The sequence below is a fragment of the Monodelphis domestica genome, chromosome 4 (assembly GCF_027887165.1).
Source record: "Monodelphis domestica isolate mMonDom1 chromosome 4, mMonDom1.pri, whole genome shotgun sequence".
Lineage (NCBI taxonomy): Eukaryota > Metazoa > Chordata > Mammalia > Didelphimorphia > Didelphidae > Monodelphis > Monodelphis domestica.
The window spans coordinates 4142636-4162793 of NC_077230.1; the positions used below are offsets into that span (position 1 = coordinate 4142636).

General features: G+C 42.0%; 1 protein-coding gene across 2 annotated transcripts in view; it reads right to left on the minus strand.

Moving 5' to 3' along the window:
* Window positions 1–8307: 8307 nt before the first annotated feature.
* The window catches only part of ETS2 (ETS proto-oncogene 2, transcription factor), a 29500-nt gene continuing 17649 nt past the window's right edge, over window positions 8308–20158 (minus strand). For both annotated transcript variants that reach the window (XM_007493094.3, XM_056825970.1), the window contains exons 5-10: window positions 19672–19872; window positions 16034–16117; window positions 13929–14153; window positions 13280–13543; window positions 10319–10437; window positions 8308–9689 (exon numbers count right to left, since the gene is read on the minus strand). In XM_007493094.3, coding sequence (XP_007493156.2) covers window positions 9474–9689; window positions 10319–10437; window positions 13280–13543; window positions 13929–14153; window positions 16034–16117; window positions 19672–19872 — 1109 coding nt within the window. In that variant the 3' untranslated portion in view covers window positions 8308–9473. The remainder of the gene's footprint in view (window positions 9690–10318; window positions 10438–13279; window positions 13544–13928; window positions 14154–16033; window positions 16118–19671; window positions 19873–20158) is intronic.

A 20158-nucleotide genomic window follows, 5' to 3' on the forward strand; every position in this document is an offset into this window, starting at 1 on the left:
ATTGAGAATTTTCATCTTCATTTTGCCTTATGTTCTAAAGGCGATTGAGAATTTTCATCTTCATTTTGCCTTATGTTCTAAAGGCGATTGAGAATTTTCATCTTCATTTTGCCTTATGTTCTAATCTAATCTGTTTCTTCTTAATTTTTGATTTCTTGAAATGTTTAGGCCTTTTTTTAATCATAGTTTTCCAGAATCTAATGATTCTTTTTTTTTTTTAACCCGTACCTTCTGTCTTAGTATTGATACTTATGTTAAGGTAGGGTTTAGGGTAAGGGAGAAACAAGAGGAAAACATATAAATAAATCTGCTCTATTGTTTGGGAAGGGAAAGGTATAAGGGTTTAGGGATATACTTATTTTTATTCTTATTTTAAAACTAACTAAACTATATTAACTATGTTACTAAACTAAAACCTTAAATTCCCAAATATCCCAATCTTACAACAGGAGTCCAAATCAAAAAAAGCCAGGATCTTTTGCTGTTAGATGTTCAAGTAAATCCAGACTGATGCTGTCAACAGCCAGAATCCAGAAAAACTCCTTTCTCCGTTGGACACAGGCAAACTCCTCCTTTGGTCTCAAGGAGAGCAGACAAGGTCATTCAAGATCAGGCACTCTCAGAAGACAAACTGTTGGTCTATAGAATCTTCCCAGATCCTCGGGCTCAGACTCCCATGTGACTTTTGGTCACATGCCACTGTCAATCATTCCCAAGGTGTGCATTTCTCAGTTTTTTGCAACAGTTTTGCAAATTGCAAACCTTTTAATCCTTTATCACAATTCTAAGTATTGGTTCAAAGGCAAAAGAGCAGTAAGGGCTAAGCAATTGAGGTTAAGTGGCTTGCCCAGGGTTACACAGCTAGAAAGTATCCAAAGCTAGATTTTAAACCCAGAACCTCCTATCTTCAGGCTACATTCTCTATTCACTGCACCTCCTAGCTGCCCCAAGTCCAATGATCCTTTAATGATCTTTTCTGTTTTCCAGGTAATTCTGTTTGATTACACACACACACACACACACACACACACACACACACACGCACACACTTTCAACATAAGTATTCAGGTAGTATAGGAGATAGAGCTCTGGAATTGTAGCTGGGAAGACCCAAGTTTAAACTGTCTCAGATACTTATCTATCAGGTGTATGATCCTGGGACAGTCACTTAACCTTTCTCAGATTTCTTTCATCTGTAAAATGTTGGTAATCATAGTACCTACCTCACATGGCTGTTGTGAAGCTTAAGTGAGATACCATATTACAAACCTTAATTGATAGCTATTTTTATATTTTTATTTCATTCTCATTTTTTTTGCTGTCTCTTGAGGTAATTGATTTCTCTTTGGCTTAATCTAGTTTTCAGAGAGTACATAACTTTTTCTACCACTTTCCCTCCTAAGTTAATTCTTCTAATTTTTCTTCAAGAGTTTTTATTTTATCTTTAATCTGTTGCTTGATTTTTTCCAGGGATTCATGTTGTCCTTTTGGTAAAGTCTATTTTCCCTTTTGATTCCCTGTTTCCAACTGTTACAGTATTACTCTCTTCTTTTGAGCAACCTTTCAATTTGCAGTATTTAAAAAATTGATCGGTTATTTATTCATTTGTTTCTCAAGCTTTAGTTCCTGAATTGAGGCTTTGTGCCAGGTGCAGACTCTCTCCCCTGCTGGAGGTTTGGGTGTTGGAGTGCTCAGCTCTGCCTGTTCTCATCCTGGGTCCCCTGTGTTCCTCCCACTTTCTCAGATTAGGATCTCTGGATTTCTGAGGTTCAGGGCCTTCTCTGGTATCTTAGGACAGGGTGATAGGGGACCTTGGAGCACCTAGGCCTGGGATACCCCAGTCTGAATGTTGCCATTACATCTGCCATTACCCTATACTTCCAAGGTCCCGATCCTGGAGTTATCTTAACACTCTAGGTCTTTTGGGGGAAACCCTCCATATTTGCTGCCTCTGGACACTGAGCCTTATAGGGTCCATGTGTCTGGCCTGTCCCTGATGGCACTGTGACTCCTGGCACTGGCGCTGGCTTTGCTATTAATCTGCAGGTTTATGGCTAGTCTAATGTTCAGTTCTGAAGTGGAAGAAGTCATTTTCTCCAGTTTCTCTTTGGATTTCATTATTATTATCTGCTCTTGTGCAAATATCAGGGTTTACCTTGAGCAGGTAGGAGGGAGCTGGGGAGGAGCTGGGCACGTTGCCATCTTGGCCGTTAGTTCAACCCTTTTCTTTTCAGATGTGAGAAGGACTTTGGAAGCTCGTGATGGCAGTTACACACAAAAAGGAGAAGCCCATGTAAATTCCAGCTGTGAAAGGGACATAAGGCCTTTGTGGCCCCAAATGCTCATTTTATATTTCAAGTATAATCCTCCTCGTCTAAACTTAGCCTAAGAAGGAGAAGAGCATTATAGAAACAAGTCTGTTTTCTCCTGTTCTGTATTCCATTCCCGTTGACTACTGGGACAGAAATGAGCATCATCACATAAAGGGAGCTCCAACCAATGGGGTTACACATGGTAATATTAAGACTAAATGTAATCTGAACTTCATACACAGTGGTGGAGAGGGCTGCTGTTGTTGCACTATTACAAATATTTATAATGGCTGTTACTTGTTGCGTTGGTCATTTTTACGAGAAATTAGTAATCGTATGGGAGTGCAGATGACCATTTTGGGGTTTCTTTTGAGTTCTAGCGGTAAAGTGGCTGGCTCAAGAGCAGCGCTTTTCTGGAGAGATATTGTTTTCCACTTTTAACTTTTGATCAGTTCATATTGTAATAAGGTAAATTGATGCAGTAATCATTGATCTAGAGTCGGCAGTTGCCTATCAGCTGGTATTGGTTATGATCCCATTAAAGCAGTTCCAGGGCCTCCTTGGAGGTTTAGTAGATGGAAACTGGCTAGAGGCAACTTATGAAAAAACCTACTTATTATATTGTTGAAAGGAGCAGGGAAAGGAAAGGAAAGGAAACTAGAGGACCGAGATAAACTCCCCAATCTAAGAATACTCCACTAGATCCCAATACCCAAGTCTGTCTCACGAGGGGCTGCTTCTTGCTTGATTTCTCTAGCCTGACTTAAGCTTCTTCACTAAACATTTAACATCGAATCTTACTAAGCTATGCTTAGCAATTATATCTTCTTCTAAACATTAGAACGTCACTGTCGCCTTCTTTTTCCAGCTAGGGATCAGTCCAGCTACTACCAGCTTCCCAACTCCTCCTCTGGAGTGTCAAAGAGAAAGCTCAGCCAGTCGGTCCTCACAGATGATCTCCACACACTTTTCCCAAATCTCCGTGTCTTCCAAAACCAACCGCCATCCACTCTTCCAGGCTTTCCCGAGGAAAGATCCAAGCATCCACCCTGGAGAGTCTCAGACCCTCCAACAGAGTGTGTCTGTTATTTTTCCACAGACCCCCCCCCCCCCCAGCCTCTTGGGAATACTCTTAAGGAAGATTCTAGCTGGCTTCTTAAGGTAACCCTTCAACACTCTTTCTCTAGCCTACTCTTACTGATCAAGAATCCCCAATTAATCCAAGTTACTTAATAACTCTGATATAAAAAGCTACTTTTTAGTTTATGTCATTCCCAATGCCCCAATTTTGCCCTTTCCCATAGGGTTCCTTGCTTCCAATTAAAATTAAACTCTATTTTTGGAAACAGATACCACTGCTTACACATTGACCACTATACTCCATGATAATGCCATTGAGATGCTTCCTGAGGTTACCCATCATAGACAAAGAGTATCTTTCTAGATCATTGCCAGAGTGGTGAGGAGTCAAAACACGAAATCCTTTCTAGATAGCTTTCTCCTCAGGCACATCCCTTATACCCCTCTTGTAGTGAGAAAATGCCTGTCCTGTTGCGCTTTTGACTCAACTGATCTTTCCATTCTTCCAGTATTGGAGAATCACCAATAGCAAATATTTGGGGAGTCATTCCTGCCCTTGAAGCACAAGTGCTTTAGTGAAGTTGACTGTAACTTCTTGCCTTTTTTCTTTGGCAGGTTTTTGTATAGGCTACACACACCGATGCTTCAAGTGGGCGGGTGTTAGGACTCAGTTTGTTGTCTGCAGTATTCTGCAGCTATCCTGTTCCAATCAGTTCATACACACTAAAGACACGCTCTGCTTCAGGAAGCCAACGTGTCCATAACTGCTTAATACACCCCAAGCTTATTTTTAATGTAGCCCTTGAAATGTCACCTAGTCTTCAAAGTCCCAGCCCTTCCAAAGTCTGTAGTAATATTTTTCTTATGAAATGAAAACACATCATCCCAAACAGCAGTGCATTCTATGAAATCTTCACCTTCACCTCTGTGGGTGGTCTCATGGGGGGCAGATCCACAACATGCTAATGCTAGCTATTTTCAAGGTTCTTCCTTATAATTCCTCTTATTTTCCCAACGTTGATCCTCGAGATGTGAGCTTTAGCAGCACCAAAATGACATTCTCTTTATAAAAGCGACTACTCTGAATGTGCCCATGTTCTCTGCAGTCATTGGAGAGGAGAGTGTCAAAGGGAAGAGCTATTGACCCACTGAAGGAATCAATGGCATAGCTCTTGAGGAAATTTCTGGAGGCCAGTTATAAAAGTTATTCTTATTTATCGAGCTATTAAAAGGAAAATAGTAGTACCGAATTGAGGTATTTATATATTACCCTAATCTAAGAAGTTCTGTCTATAAACCCATTCCCAAAACTATCTCGCAAGAGATTTTCTTCTTCCTTGGTAAACCATGGTTAACCTTTCTCCCTTTCTTACCTATTAACATAAATTTACCTTACTAATCTATTCTAAAATGTATTTTAAATAACATAGTTTCCTTATAATACACATCTCCAGCCATCTTTCCTCCATCTGTAAAGTGAGAGCTTTTCTTCTCTTACAGGAGGGTGTCCGCACAGCAGGGCATCCACTCAGGAAGGGTTCCATGGCAGCCACCATCTGAACTTGAAGCTTCCTTGTCTGGGGAGATGAGCTCCACCTGTCCTCTGCTTCTCTGTCTGCCGGCAACTCTCTCACAAACAAACTTTCCTCTCTCCAAGCTGTTAACTTTCCAGATCTAGTTTCCAAACTTTTCCCAGAGGGATCACAGGGAAAATCGCACTCCTCCTCTCTGAGTGTCCACCTCCCACAGCGAAGTGATAGACCGAGAGCACCCTGTAAAATCCCAACTGCTCTTTTCTTTGAGGTTCTCTGGAATTCCATCCCTCTGACTGCCCAAGAATTCTTCATTCCCTTAAGGGCTCTGCAGGTAAATTTGAACTCCCTGTGCTGGAACCTTACTTTCGACTAACAATCTATTCTTAATTAACCAGATTACTTAATTAGCTCTTAATGAACTATTTCAATAGCCTTGTCCTCCCGATTGTCTCCTTGGACTGTTACCCTTCTAGACAGCATGGTTTTGTACACAATTCCATCTCTCGCCATTTTACAGAAGTTTCTTTGATCTGTTTGGGTCTGTTTTGTTGGGGGAGGAGCTAGAAAGCTCTAGAAACTATATGTCACTTTACTTACACAGGCTTGAGGTTAACCCTACATCCCCACAGCATTTAACCTGGCACTATCCAGAACAAGTGGGCACTGTTTTCTAGTGAGCTTTATTATTGACATACAACACCATCTTGGAGAGAAGAGACATTTGCATTTGGGGAGGGTTTTTTGTCTTTGTCTACCCTAATTCACCAGTCCAAAATTATCATATTATCTACAGTATTGAGCCCTTGATTGTACCTTTCAAATGCTGCTAGAGGCTCCTATCAGCTAAATAGATTAGGGATGACCCAAAGAACTCATGGTGATAAGAATAAATTAAGGAATGTCATTCATCCTTTGTACCTTTGAAAACAAGAAATGTTATCTCCAAAATAGCTGAAAAGAGAAGGAAACATAGGATAGTGGGGGAAAAAAACACTTCCATGAGTCTTAAGGCTTGAGTTCTAGACTTGCTTGGGCAAGTCTTGGTTCTAGTTCTGGCTGTGAAGATGGATAAATTACCTTATCCCTGGTATTTCAATTCTCCATCTGCAAAATAAAGAGGCCAGGCTAGATGATCTCAAAGTCCTTTCCAGTTCTGACATACTTCCCATCCAGGAAGTAGTTAAAAATAGGGATAGATGAACTTCCCATTTCTCCAATTGCAGCTTACCTTTCCCAATCACACTTTCTAGAATAAATCAAGAAAAATGGTTTCCTTCCCTGAACTTTAATGAGAGGAAGTGTTGGGCAGGAAAGACCTGAATTGACATACCCCCTCTGATTCTTATTAGCAGTGTGACCACAGCAGGATTACCTGAGCCTTCTGAATCTGTTTTGTCATCTGTGAAATAGGGAGAGTGATACCGCCAAATGAGCTTATGGGTAAACTTGTTTGCCAATTTTAAAGCTCTCTGGAAAACTATGTGGGGAAAGAATGAATTTTGATGCCGGGGTTCCTGCATGCCTCATGTCTCTGGTCTATGTGGATTGCCTTCTAAATCCAAAGATTCAAATCAAAGGTTTATTCCTTACCCAATTCATGAAAAGTACTTTTAGCACCCAAAGGATTCCAATGCAGACTATATAGAAAAGTATCACACACCTGGATTATGAAAGAAAATCGTCAATAGGACTTAAATTGTATTTGCATTGAGGTTTGGTTACACTTTCATGGAAGCAATACAGACAATTTAAGGATAGGGAGTAATTTGGAATCAGCACCTGGGTTCACATTCAACTTAAGACCCTTAAACTCCATCGGTTTTTTCATCTATAAAATGGGACAACTGGGGCCAATTGTTCTTCAGAGGTTGACGTGAGACAAATAAGATGATGAACGAGAAGCATTTTGAAAACTCTTTAGTGCCAGTTACTAATACACAACCTTGTCTTGCAGTCCTCTTCTTAATAGCTGTAATAACTGGCAGCTAGGTGGGGCGATGGAGACAAGAAGACCCAAGTTCAAAACCGGCTTCACATGCTTATTAACTGTGACTCTGTGCAAGTTAGTTTGTCTGCCTGTTTCCTCAGAGAGATGCTAACACCCACCTGCTAGGACTGTGGCGAAGATGAAATGAGAAACTAATAAAGCATTTTGTAAACTTTAGAGCATCATATAAATGCCAGTCATACTGACCCACTGCCTTTAAAATGTAAAATTCCCAATGTGACATTAAAGGTCTAGCCTTTTCCCCATCACTGCTAATAATAATCTAGATACACAATCTAGCTACATACTCAAAACTCAGGCAAACTACTGTTCCCCTTAGTTTTCTCTTACGATAAGAAACCCTCATTTGGGAGATCAGGAAGCTGAGGCCCAAGGACCTACCTGAGGTGAGAGAGCAAGCCAGATCCCACGATTCCTGGTCCAGCATGTTTTCCATCTTCCACTTGAAACCATTAAGGTTTGAAGAGTAGCAGTGGACGATGACCAGGGATTTCAGGTTCTTCTCTTCCCCTATTCAATGTAAAATAATGGGAAAGGGTGGCTATTATCAAAGTAAACCTGCTATTGTGACTAGCAGGCATAAATGGGGGTGGGTGGAGGGGAAGGATGGCTGATTTGTCAAGTATCCCATGAGTCAGTGTGAAGTGGAATGTTTATCTTGGAGGATTTTGACCCATTTCCCTTCACATGACCTCGTTACACACACATAGCCAGGTATCTTTGGCAGTGACCACGCACATGGCGAGCTGTACTTTGTTCCTAAGCCAGTCAGTTCAGTTTGATGTTTTGCACCTGGTAACATGAAGTTAGCCCTTATGGACTGTCAAGGAAGACATTCTTGCATATTTGTCTGCCCCTGAGGTTAATGAGAAGCATTTCAAAGTAATTTGAAATGGATAAAATGTAGCATCAATTTGTCTGGTCCTCGAGATTCCCTCCCAACTTCCCTGAATCTTAGTATATTTACTTTTCTACTCTGGCTTGATTAATTTGTGATGTTTATGTATCTAAACAGCCTTACAGAGATGCTAAGAACGGTCTGTCTGTCTTTTCTTCCATTACATGTTGCTCTCCAAAAATTTGATGTCGATGGTTAGCCCACATGGGTAAGTGCCATTAAAACAGAATTTGAAAAGGACTACAAATTGCTCTTTTGAAACCAATATTGCCGTCTCCTTCTGTGCCTAGAAGACAAACGACGATTTTAGCCACTGCTAATACACTCTCCTTAACTGGAGTCTTTTCTTTTGGCAGTTTAATTCTCTGCAGGCACTAGAAAGGACGCATCCTGCGGACACTCAAGTACATTTGAGGGTACAAGATCCTTGGCATAGTTTAAAGAGGAACAAAAATCTGACATGCCGCATGGTCCTTTATGTTCAAGAGGCTTTAATAAAGATTGGGTTTTCCGGAACTTCTTGCTCTGTATATTATAATACATTTAACTTTACATGAAGCTAAGATAAAAATAAAACTTTCTTACAAATTGTATTTTCCAGTGATTTTTTTTTGCAGTAAAAATAGCTGCTACACAAATCCCTCCTGATCTCTGAAAAGGAGTTACAGATTTCCAAAAATAGAGTTCCTATTTTAATCAAACAACATTAATCGGGCAAAGAGAACCACACCGGAGAGGCCATGGTTGAGGCAAGGAAGATAGGACGAGCATAATTAAACTCAAAGGAAGTCTTGAATTAAACTGATTGAAAGACATGCACAGAAGTGGAAAACGGCATTCATGAGGAAAAGTACTGCTTCTTGGCCAGTCACTTCAACATTGGAATAGAAATCACAAAAAGGTCAGTTATGCCCCGTACAATCATTAGTTTCTTGTAAAAATGCCCAAATATACAAAGTATCTGCCAAATAATAGACACGGCAGATAATAATAATAATAATAACGACCACCTTCTATACCCTTTCCCATGTAGGAATATATTATGTCTGTCTAATACACATTTCACAAATTTCCTCTGCCTGTCTTTGGCAGATTAAATAGTTTTCTAAGGTTGCAGGTACTATGAAAAGGGAAGATAAAACAACGGGTAGGTCAGTGTCCTTCCTGGTTCCTATTTCAAGCACACTTAATAATTAAATTACAATATATAATTTCTGTTAAATAGCACTGTAGAGGCTTTCAGAAGAGCCACAGGTCCCAGCAGCATCCAAGCGCTCTCCTCTGAAATGGCCTTCTCTTGCCTTTCCTCGGGAAGTAAACGCTTTGCATTTGCCACACCTGCTTCTCCAAGGCAGAAGCCACGTGCTCGAGGCTTCCCAGCATGTTGGCCTTAGAAAGCAGAATCCCATCTGCGGGGCTTTAACCCCAGACGCTGCCGTGTCTCATCTGTGGGCTGCGCCGTGGCTCAGCGAGATGCTGCCGCTGCTAAACAAGGCCTCGCTTCCCCCTCCATCGCCGGGCTGGCGAACGCGTCCTTTGAAAGGTCCTTCTGGCGCCCCACGCTGAGCAGCCAGGCAGGGTGGGTGTCCCACCCCAGTCTGTGGGGAGTGCGGCCAGGCCCGGAGGGGGGCCGCCAGCGCTCAGTCCTCCGTGTCCGGCTGCACCCCCAGCATGCTGTGGAGCTCTTCCGCCGCGTAGCCCAGGAGGTTCTGCAGGTCGCACACGAAGCGGTACACGTACCGCTTGCCGGACGTCTTGTGGATGATGTTCTTGTCGTAGTAGTAGCGGAGGCCGCGGCTCAGCTTCTCGTAGTTCATTTTGGGCTTGTTCTTCCTCCTCCCCCAGCGGCGAGCCACCTTGGGGAAAAGGACAGGAAAAGGGAGGCTTAGAAGACTCTTCCGAGTTCGGCGGCCCCTACAGACAGTCAGAGCTGCACGTTGGGCCTGAACTGCAGCACGGCAGCGTCTAAGACTGTCTGAGGGGGGGCCCGGAACAGGGCGGGTCAGTATCCCCAAGGAGACCCAGCTCTGAACGGTGGGCGTGGTACCCTCGAGGCGTGACCCAGCCCTGAACGGTGGGCGTGGCACCCACCAGGCGTGACCCAGCCCTGAATGGTGGGCGTGGCGCCCACCAGGCATGACCAAACCCCTTCAAATGGCTCGAAAATGGAGCCTGTCAGTTTTCTCCTTTGGGAGTCAGAGCCAAGAAGGCTGCCGTGGCTCAAACATCAGGCAGGCCGACCCAGCCGTAGCTTAATGCCTGCCGAATGTTCTGACCAAGGGGCAGGTCGGGACGGTTTGGTGCTCTTTAGAGATAACAATCTTTTTGTGCTCCTTCCCTGAAGGGCAGAAATCCCAAGAAGAAGCTACTCCAAGAGCTCCTCCACAGAGCCGCCCTTATTTTCCATTGGATCATTGACTTCACTAGCCCCGCAATGCCAGGCCAGAAGCGCCCTTGCCACTCGACACCACTAAAGCATACGTACTTCGTCTGGGTCGGCCAGCTTGAACTCCCAGCCGTCTCCAGTCCAACTAATAAACGCCTGACACGACTTGTCTGTTAGTAATTCCAGAAGAAACTGCCAGAGCTGAATAGGTCCACTTCCTGGGGAGGAATGAAACCATAAGCGAGAGAGAATACCAACAGGCCCCCTTTACTAGGCTTTCCTACAGAGATGACAGGGAGCGCTACTCTCACCTGAAGAGCCAAATATGGAAACGGCAGTTTTTAGCTGTCAGTTTGGAAACAAGCCCAAAAGACTAGTTTTCTGATCACTCGGGTGCAATGATCAATACCAGAATAGGTCTTGATTAATGACACAAGTAAAACCCGCTGGAATTGCATGTCAGCTGGGGGAGGGGAGGGAAAGAACACGAATCATGGAAAAACACCCCAAATTAATTAATTAAATAAAGATTTTTCAATTCAAAAAAATAAAAAGACTAGTTTTAGTTGTCTGTTTCTGGCTGGAGAAAGAGGGTGAAATGTTCAGCTTCTGAATCCGAAGAAGACCTTTTTTGAGAAGAGATTTGACTTTGTATCTTGAGTTAAATGGTGAGGCTATGATTTTTAAACAAAGAAATCAGTTACAATGATGACTGTACGTACAATCTACTAGCTCCAATCTTTTCAAAAGTGAAATGTAAATAATTATGTTTCATTATTGAATAGAATGTTAAAAGTGCATATTCACTAAATTTAAAATTTATTTAATGCTAGGAGATTAGGAATTTTGACAGAAAGTTATTAGCAACTGCTTATGAGTCTTTTCTAGGTTTAGAGACCTCTAATTTATTAAATAATCTTTAATAAACTTGAGCTTGGAAGCTCTACTGAAATTTTATTAATAAGGAAATCTATAGATAGAATCCTGGATTGCCCTACATAACATTAAAAATGGTTAAAGAGTTAAGTAGTAGGCAATGGAGTGACACACAATTAACTACAAAAACTTTGATGACCCCAACCTATACAAGGCTGGCATCTTTCCATGAAGGTACAATTATTAATTAGGGAAACTGAGCTAAGCGGTGCACTGTTTTTGTCCAAATAGCTTCAATGGATTCTAATGTAAAATCACCAAATCTTTTAAATGGCTGAGCCTATTGGTGGAGTTGGGAATTGGCCTAATCATTCAGGAGAACAATCTGGAATGATGTCCAAAGAGCTATAAAACTGTGCATACCCTCCTTTGATCCAGAGCAATACCACTCCAAGGTCAGTATCCCAAGGAGATCAAAGTAAAATGACATGAACAAAAATGTTTATAGCAGCTTTTTTGTGGTGGCAAAGAACTAGAAACAGAGGGGATACCCATCTACTGAGGAATGGCTGAATGAGTTGTGGCATATGATTGTAATGAACACTTATTGTTTGATGGTCAACTGTGAAAGACTTAGCTACTCCAATCAAGAAAATTACTTAAGACAATTCCAACGGCCACATGAAAAATACTATCCACCTTCAGAGAGAGCTGAAGAACTTTGCAGATCGTAGCATACTTGTTTCATTAATTTTTCTTTTTTTTTATTTTTCAACATGGCTAACATGAAAATGTTTTGCATGACTGCACAGGTAAAACTGATATCAGATTTCTTACCCTTTCTCAATGGGTTGTGGGGAGGAATTGAGGAAGGGTGAGAATTTGGAACTCAAAATTAAAAAAATATATATTTTTAACTGGCTAGGCCTAAAACCCTCAAAATTTGTTTTTTCCTTAGAATTCTCCATTTCTGGAAAAGAACATTTGCTTTTCTATTCTTTTGGTTTGCCCTGCCTTCCACCTCTTTCCTTTGCTATGTGACCTGCAATTTTACCTTAAAGATTCCTCTGCTCAGTCATTGGCCAACTAGGTTTTTCCATCTACACTGCAGCCGAATCCTTCAGCATATACTGTCTCCTCAATGAGAAGAGGGGTTCTTGATAGCAAGAATTGTCTTGCGTTTCTATTTATATACTCATCTTAGAATAATACTTTTCTAGCTCACTGTATTCCAAAATATTCCTTTTCTCAATCATTGGGATTGATATTTCTGAGGGAAAAAAAGGTACAAGACTATAACTCAAGATGAAAACTTCTTCAGCCCTTCCAAAAAGAGAAACAATGGGACAGCTTTCTAGGTGATGTAGTTCCTAAAATACAATGTTACCCCATCCTGACATAAATTATTATTACGTGGATTCCGCGTAATGTTATGGAATCTGAAAACATAACCGTACAGAATAAAAAGTCGAGGATGCAGCTAACCTGTAACACAGCTATTGCACCTTGGAAACATTGTTTTAAAATATATTATAAAATAACCTAATTTTATAATACACACACCCCTCTCTTTTAGATGAAAGATTAGATTAGTTTGGTGACAAGATACTATTTTAATCTACAGAGTGGAACGATAAAAAATATAAACCTCTGGTCGTTATTTGTGCCTTTCATTATATAAAACCAATATGTGAAAATATGCAAAATAAGGAAATGGCACCTATATTCTGTAGAACATTAGAAACATTTTAATACATAAAAAAGCAGCTTTAAAACTTGTCCCAGCTCTGAAATAGAACTTTAAAACTGGTTTAGGCCACTCTTAATTCAATAAGGCTTCTTTTATTTGACACTGGCCTTGTTGCCTCCCTAAGCCAGCTTGCTTCCTTTGAAATTCTTTGAGTGGGTGAGTCAATGAAAAAGAATTCCAGGCACCTAAGAATTCCCCAATACCTTTCCAATTGACCCACATGGAATACTCTTTTAATTTTTTATCCTCCCATTTAGCTAAAATTTCTGCAAGATTTTCATTCGGCAATTAGTCACATATAAACTATGGAATGTAAATACTAATGTACTTCAATGAAGTGAAACCTCTTTTATAAACATGGAAATAGAGCCATGCAAGGAATTAGAAGGGCAAACAAATAAGGCCAACAAGCAGTAGGAGGTTACAGCACTTGCCTGTAAAACCAGCAAGAATGGCAGCTGGTATAACTGGTTTGCCTTGTTCTACTGGGTCACTTCTTTCTTGAATGTAATCCTTGAAAGACATGGTAGGCTTACTCAGGCACAGGGACTGGCTGCAGTCCTCTTCATAGCTTTCAAACGAAGGCACACGCTGCACATCCAATAAAGATGACTGGCTATTCCATGACTGGAGCAGAGAATCGGAACCTTCAAAACTGTCCTTGCCGTTCTCAGCAGAATCAGCTTTTCCTGGCTTACCTTTTGAAAGACACCAACAAACATATTGTGGTTCTTGTGGAAGAACGGATCAAGCTCCTTAGTTCATGTACCCGCTTTCTTTAGGGTTTGAATTGAAACGCTAACCCTACTGATATGTAGCTTAAAATGAGGTGGTTGAGAAGGATCGACTCAGCGGGGTATTCTTCAGCTCTATGAATTACACAAGTTGAATCAGGAGGAACTCACTCATAGTGCCTGGCAGTGAGAGCACAAAGCAATGTAGAAAACAAACAAGAATTTGCTGGATTCCCAATCTAGTGGCTCACCACAAAACATGTTTATTAAGAAAAACCAACTTGGGTCAAGGGCTTTCCTAAACTCCAAACTCAAACAGATTTACACAAAAACAAAGCTCAAATCTTACCGGAATCATTGATGAGTAAATTCAAATTGTTCCCCTGGAAGTCTGGATTCACTGAGCGGTAGTTCACACTTATTGTGTCAAGTCGGGATTTGGAATATAATGGAAATTCCTGCTCAGAATTGAGAATGTTCGGTCCTGGAGATGACTGACACAAACTATCCAAGAGGGCTGTCTTGGAACAACTCTGTGTCTGCATTCCATATGGCAGCGGATCCACACTACTGCCTGTAACATATTAGTGAAAAGTATTAACACAGCAAATGACAAGACTGACTTTCTTTACCTTTCAAAACCCCAACACAAATATCCTTCAATTTGTCATCCATTCTCTATCCTAGAGAGCCACCATCTAGTCACAACAATGAATTTTTGAGGTAGTTCCACAGATGAAGAAAGGATGTCCCCAGACGTTTCGCTTCAAACTGAACCCTTAATCCAAAATAGATTTTGCTGGTTGTTTTTGCTGAATAGTTTTCTCCAGATCTAGAATTTAAGTGCCATTTATTCTGGATGGGTGATACTGTTACTGGGGGAGAAAGCCAACTTTCTGGAGGATTTCCCTTCTCCTTTATCTGATCTAGCCCCTTTGCCTTCATAAATTCTTCAAACAGGTTCTTAACAAGAGTCTCTAGGTCTGTATCCACTACCATGATCTGTGCTGCATGTTTGGGAATCACAAATCCATAAATGTTCCTAAGGTAGGTCAGTGTCTGTATCTACGTCAAAATTTGCCAGAGAATGGTTTCTTTTAGGAATGGCCACTGGAGTATGAACATAGTGAGTGGTATTACCTATGTATTCCACTGAATCTACTATCATGTTAGTCATTTTGCTGTATAAAATGTTTTAAATCCAATAGCCTATAACAACTACCCCACAGATCACTTGTTTGAACCTCTTTGCTGCTGTTTTAGGGATTGTGAAGTTCAGTCAAAACTGGGCGCCAATTTGGAATAGATCATAATAAGGGACTATATTGATTGATCAGGCAGTTATCTTCTTTCTCTTGTCTGCCCTGCCCTCCTCCCATTTCCTCCCTCTTCCTCCTCTATCACTCAGGGTGAGTTGGTGTCTCACGAAAACACTCTTTCTCTTCTTTTACCTTAAGTAAGCGTTTATTTCAGGAAGGCAGGAAAGGATAAAGAATGGAGGTAAGAGGGTTGGGGATGTCCCTAATACTACAGTGAGTTGTTGGAATATGGTTCAGGTGAGAGAAATGGCTGATAGGTCTGGATTTCAGTCACTAGCATCAACAGAGCAAGTCAGAGAGATAGTTGGACTTCTGTCCTTCTCTCTTCTGCCTTCAAAGTCACCACACCTCCTCCTGTCTGTCTTCCAGGTTAAAACCCTTCAGTTGGTCTGCTCCTTTCCTTCCAACTGCTCCTCTCGGTAACATCCCAAACAGAACCTTCGTTTGACTGACAGGTCATCAGCCTCTGCTTCTGCTTTCTTCAGGCTTTCCAATTTCTCTCTTCCACAAGAATGATGTAATCAGCCAGTTCACCTCAGTGTAGCTGCTGTGTGATTTCAGGTCTTCTGGAATGGACGGCAACTATACTGGTACTCTCAAGACTTTCTTAACTGTTAAGTTACGAAATACCAGGAAAGACCACCAGGGGAGGATGTAAAATGGTCATTCCTATAGATTGGGTATGGATATGGGGGGGAATAGCCAGCTGTCATCTAGATGGTGTATTTTGGAAAGTTAAGACTTTTGACCGACTGAAAATAAAGAGGGTTGAATCGTTGACTTGAAGATGTCTTCATCTAAGATCAGATTGTCAAGAGTATCTACTCTCTTTTACAAAGTTAGGTTTTACTAATCAAGAGAAATGGGTATAAACCGAAAAAGAAAGACCTCAGAAACTCAGCCTTTTCAGATGTCAACGCTTGGAGCATATTTAAAGATCAATTTCTGAACATATACTGGGCCTGCCGACTGTGATTCCTTGTTTTTGGCTGGGTTTTAAATTTGTGATTAAGACCAAAGGCATTTCCTGCTATGGTAATTGCCCAGATAAGATCTCATATTGTGGAATCTTAGATTGCTAAAAAAAGGTACATAACAGAGTGATATTGTTAAACATAAAAGCATCTGGACTAACCTAAGGAATTACTGTTGATCCAATGAGGCATTGAAGTGAGATGGGAGTTTTCTGCATAGAGATCTTCTGTTTTTTCCTGATTCTCTGAAAAATCAGTAAGAAAATCCATAAGTGTAAATTTAAGTACATATTTGGTAGGGCACAAAAATGTGTGCATGTATGTATTCACTATATACGCAGATATATACACTATGTTTACCAACCCACACGCATACACAAATACTGAAAATAACAAAAATCAATGCAATGTCAGGCTTGCAAAAAATTCGTTTTCTAAACTGTTTGATATAAAAAAGTAAAATCTTTGGATATATATTTAAGAAGTTTGAGATTGTATATTCAACTGAACACTCTGGAGTAAGGAAGGATGTGCAAACTGAAAATTCATGTGGTTAAAGTAAAAAAGTGAGCTGCCCCTCTCACAAAGGTATAGGCTAACATCAGCTACTCTTGGACTCTTCCAACAGACCACTATAATAGCGATCAATAGGGCTGATCTCTCTGCCTCAGACCTCTCCTTATTCTAGCTGTCTTCCACTCATCTGTCAAGTTGATCTTCCTAATGCATGTTACTCTCCTAGTCAAGAACAAACAGCGATTCCCAACTACTGGCAGCATCGAATAGAAAATCCCGTTTGGCTTATAGAGCCACGAATAACCAAGTTGCTACCTCTCTAGTTTCCTCCCACCCTCTGTGTGACCACGTGACACTTTCTCCCACAAGACTTCATGAGTTCATCTCTTGAATTCGTTTCTCTTCACTGCCGGTGTTCCAGAGCTGAAATCCTCTCCCTTTTCTCATCTCTTCCTCTTGGCCACCTCCAAATTTCGGCCAACATCCATCTCATCTACTACAAGAAATCTTTCTTGGTGGGGGTGGTGGTGGCGGTGGGGTTCTGAGGCTGAGATTTGGAGCTAGACACTGAGTTGTTAGGCTCTGGATTAGTAGGCTGGGAATCCTTCCCCGGCTTTCTGTCTTTTTCTAGCTATTGACCTTCTTGTGACTTGGGGGTTAATTATAATTTTTGGCGGTCACCCACTCCAACCCCTCCAGTATCCTCAGTTTTTACAAGAGCGTCTGGCTCATGAGAGGCGTTTAAAAATGCTTCATGGCGACATGAGAGCTTTCATCTAAAAGAGTGTCTCGAGTGCATCTACTCAGCACGCCACGTCGAGAGCAGCACACACTCTGCTTATGGATCCATTCAAACTCGTCTGCACAAAGCAGTCCCAGGACAGCGTCACATGGCCAACAAGAAGCATCTGTCACACTCTGTGTTCAATGACTGGGGATGCCCAGAAAGGCAAAAATGCAGCCCTGGCCCTCCATGCTCTAATGAGGAAGGCAGATACTCACCGGATACAGTGAAAATTCAAGGGAAGATACTAGCCGTGGGGGTGGGGGCTGGAGAGTTTTCTGAGCGAACGGGAGGCTTTAGATGTGTTTTTAAGGAAACCAGAAACAAGAAGCAAAGGTGAGAGGGAGAGCATGAGATAGGGAAGAGAGCCAGCCAGGGAAGGCAAAGAGGCAAAAGATGGAGTGCCTGAAGTAAGAAGGTTAGTGTTGTAGATCATAGTCAAGTTTAAAACTGAATGTCAGGGGACAGCTGGGTGGCTCAGTGGATGGAGAGCCAGGTCTAGAGATAGGAGGTCCTGGGTTCAAATCTGACCTCAGATACTTCCTGGCTGTGTGACCCTGGGCAAGTCACTTGACCCCCATTGCCCAGCCCTTACTGCTCTTCTCTCTTAGAACCAATACACAGATTGATTCTAAGAAGGAAGGGGAGGATCTAAAAACGAAACAAACCAAAAACCCTGCTTGTGAGTGTTATATTTGAGCCTGGAGGTAACAAGCGGCCATTGGAGGTTACTGAACAGGAAGACAGAGGATCCGCCTGGAACAAGGGGATGATGGCTTGTGAGAGGTAAAAGAAGAGATAACAAGACTTAGCAGCACACTGAACACATGAGGGCAGGTGAAGGGAGATGCTCAGGACGCTGCCTGTTCACCTCAGGGACTTGGAGGATGGTGTTTCCCCAACAGTAATAAAAGTTGGGGGGGGGGGTTATTAAGGGGCAGAACAAGTTGTTTCAGACGTTTGAAGCACCCAAAGGCTGTCCAGTTCAAGACATTGGATGACTAGCTGGCAAAGGGAGAGGTGAGAAACCATCTAGAGACGACGTCTCATTCCAAGGAGTCGAATATGATTCCCAAGTAGGAAAGAGAAGGACCCAGGAAACAGCCTTGCAGGGTACTGACGGTTACGGCAGTGATGGCAAACCTTTCAGACACTGTGTCCAAACGGCACCCCTCACACCACATGTGAGCTTCTCCCTCATCCCAGACAGCAAAGAGAGGAAGAGGGGAAGTGAGGAATGTCCTCAGGTGCCTGTGGATAGGGGGAGGGGAGCAACCCCCTAGGGCATGTTCCGGCACACCTGCCATAGGTCTGCCAACACAGGAAGGAAACAGACCGCTTTCTAGTCAGAAGTCCAGAAAGATCAGTGATGCAGCTGGGCAGCACAGTGGATAGTGTTGAATTTGGAGTTAAGAAGATCTGAATTCAAATTTGGTCTTGGACACACTGGCTTTGTGATCTTGGCCAATTCCCTTTACGTATGTTGGCCTCAACTGTAAAATGGAAATAACAGCACCTATCTTTCACAGTGGGGGGAGGCCAGGGGGGCGGTGGATGAGTTAATATTTGTAAAGTCCATAGCACAGTGCATGGCACATAGTGGGTAGCATATAAATAATAAAAATATATACCTACATGTAAATGTGTACATGTATGTAAAATCAGAATAACCCAATTCCTCCCTAGGGGTCAAGAAGGATGAGGACTGAGAAAGGTCATTGCATTTGGCAATTAAAACACCATAGATAGCTTTGAAGAGATTAGTTTCCAATGGATGAATAGGTGGAGGGTTTAGAAAAGAGTAGGAAAGGAAGCCATAAAGGCACAGATTGTAGATGGCTTTCTTAAAGAGTTTAGTCCTCCCCTGAGCCATTTTTTACAACCAAGAATAAACAAAGGGGGAGGGTGTGAGGAAACAATTCAACAAAGCCAACCAATTTCACATGGCCTCTAATATTCAACCCCTGGAGTACCCCCTTCCCACCCCTTCTGGTAAAGAAGGGAAGGAGGCATCTTCTCCAATCTCTTCTTTGTAAATCCAGAGCACTTCCTTTCAGTCGGTTTCGTTTACGTTGCTGAAATCTGTTTTAAACTTTTCTTCTAAGTTGTTTTGCTTCATCTTGTCTCAATTCAGACATCTCTGTATCGATCATTTTCCCTGCTACAACTTAGTAACATTCCATACATTCCTATGCCTCAACTTACTTCAGTCATTCCCCAAACGATTACTTTTGGTAACAACTGATTATGCTTGTTATGGTTACTATAAACACTATAAAAATGTTGCTACAAAATTTCCCATAGATCTGAGGTCGTCTTTTTCCCAACTTTGTTTAGATGTTTTCTTGGCATAATTTCAAATAAGTTAATCTCTTTCAAATACAAGAAGACGCGCCCAGTTCTCCCAACCAGGCACCGGAATGTGAGTTCAGCATCTCCCTTCATCCCTCCCCAGAAGTAAGAGCTTAACTGGAGATAAGCCACGCCAGTCTTTGGTACCTTTGATCATCTGCTCCAGGTGCTCCCAAAGGATGTCTCCCACAAAGTCGGGGGCCAGCTCCAGAAATCGCTCCTTGCCAAGATTGCACAAGACTTGACCATTCATAATAAATTTTTGGAAGTTTACATCCATCAGACTGAATTCATTGGTAGCCCAAAAAAGCCACTGGCACACCTGCTCCTCTGTCCAGAGCCAGGGATCTGCATTGAGGGGGGAAATCCAATGGGAGAGACAGAAAAAATACGAGGATTAAGTCAGGCTCAACTTCTGGCTTCCACACTTACTACCCCCGTGTGGATGTGGGCACGTCACCGAATCTCATCTGTAAAATGGGGACCTTCTTGAAGTGTTCTAGGAACATTGTGGGGACGATTGTAGGAGTGGAAGAGCGTACGGGAGATGCAGGATTTCCCCCACCCGCTTCATATTATCCACATGTGTCAGTACAGATCACTTCTTGATTCAACGACGCTCGGCTAAGACGGA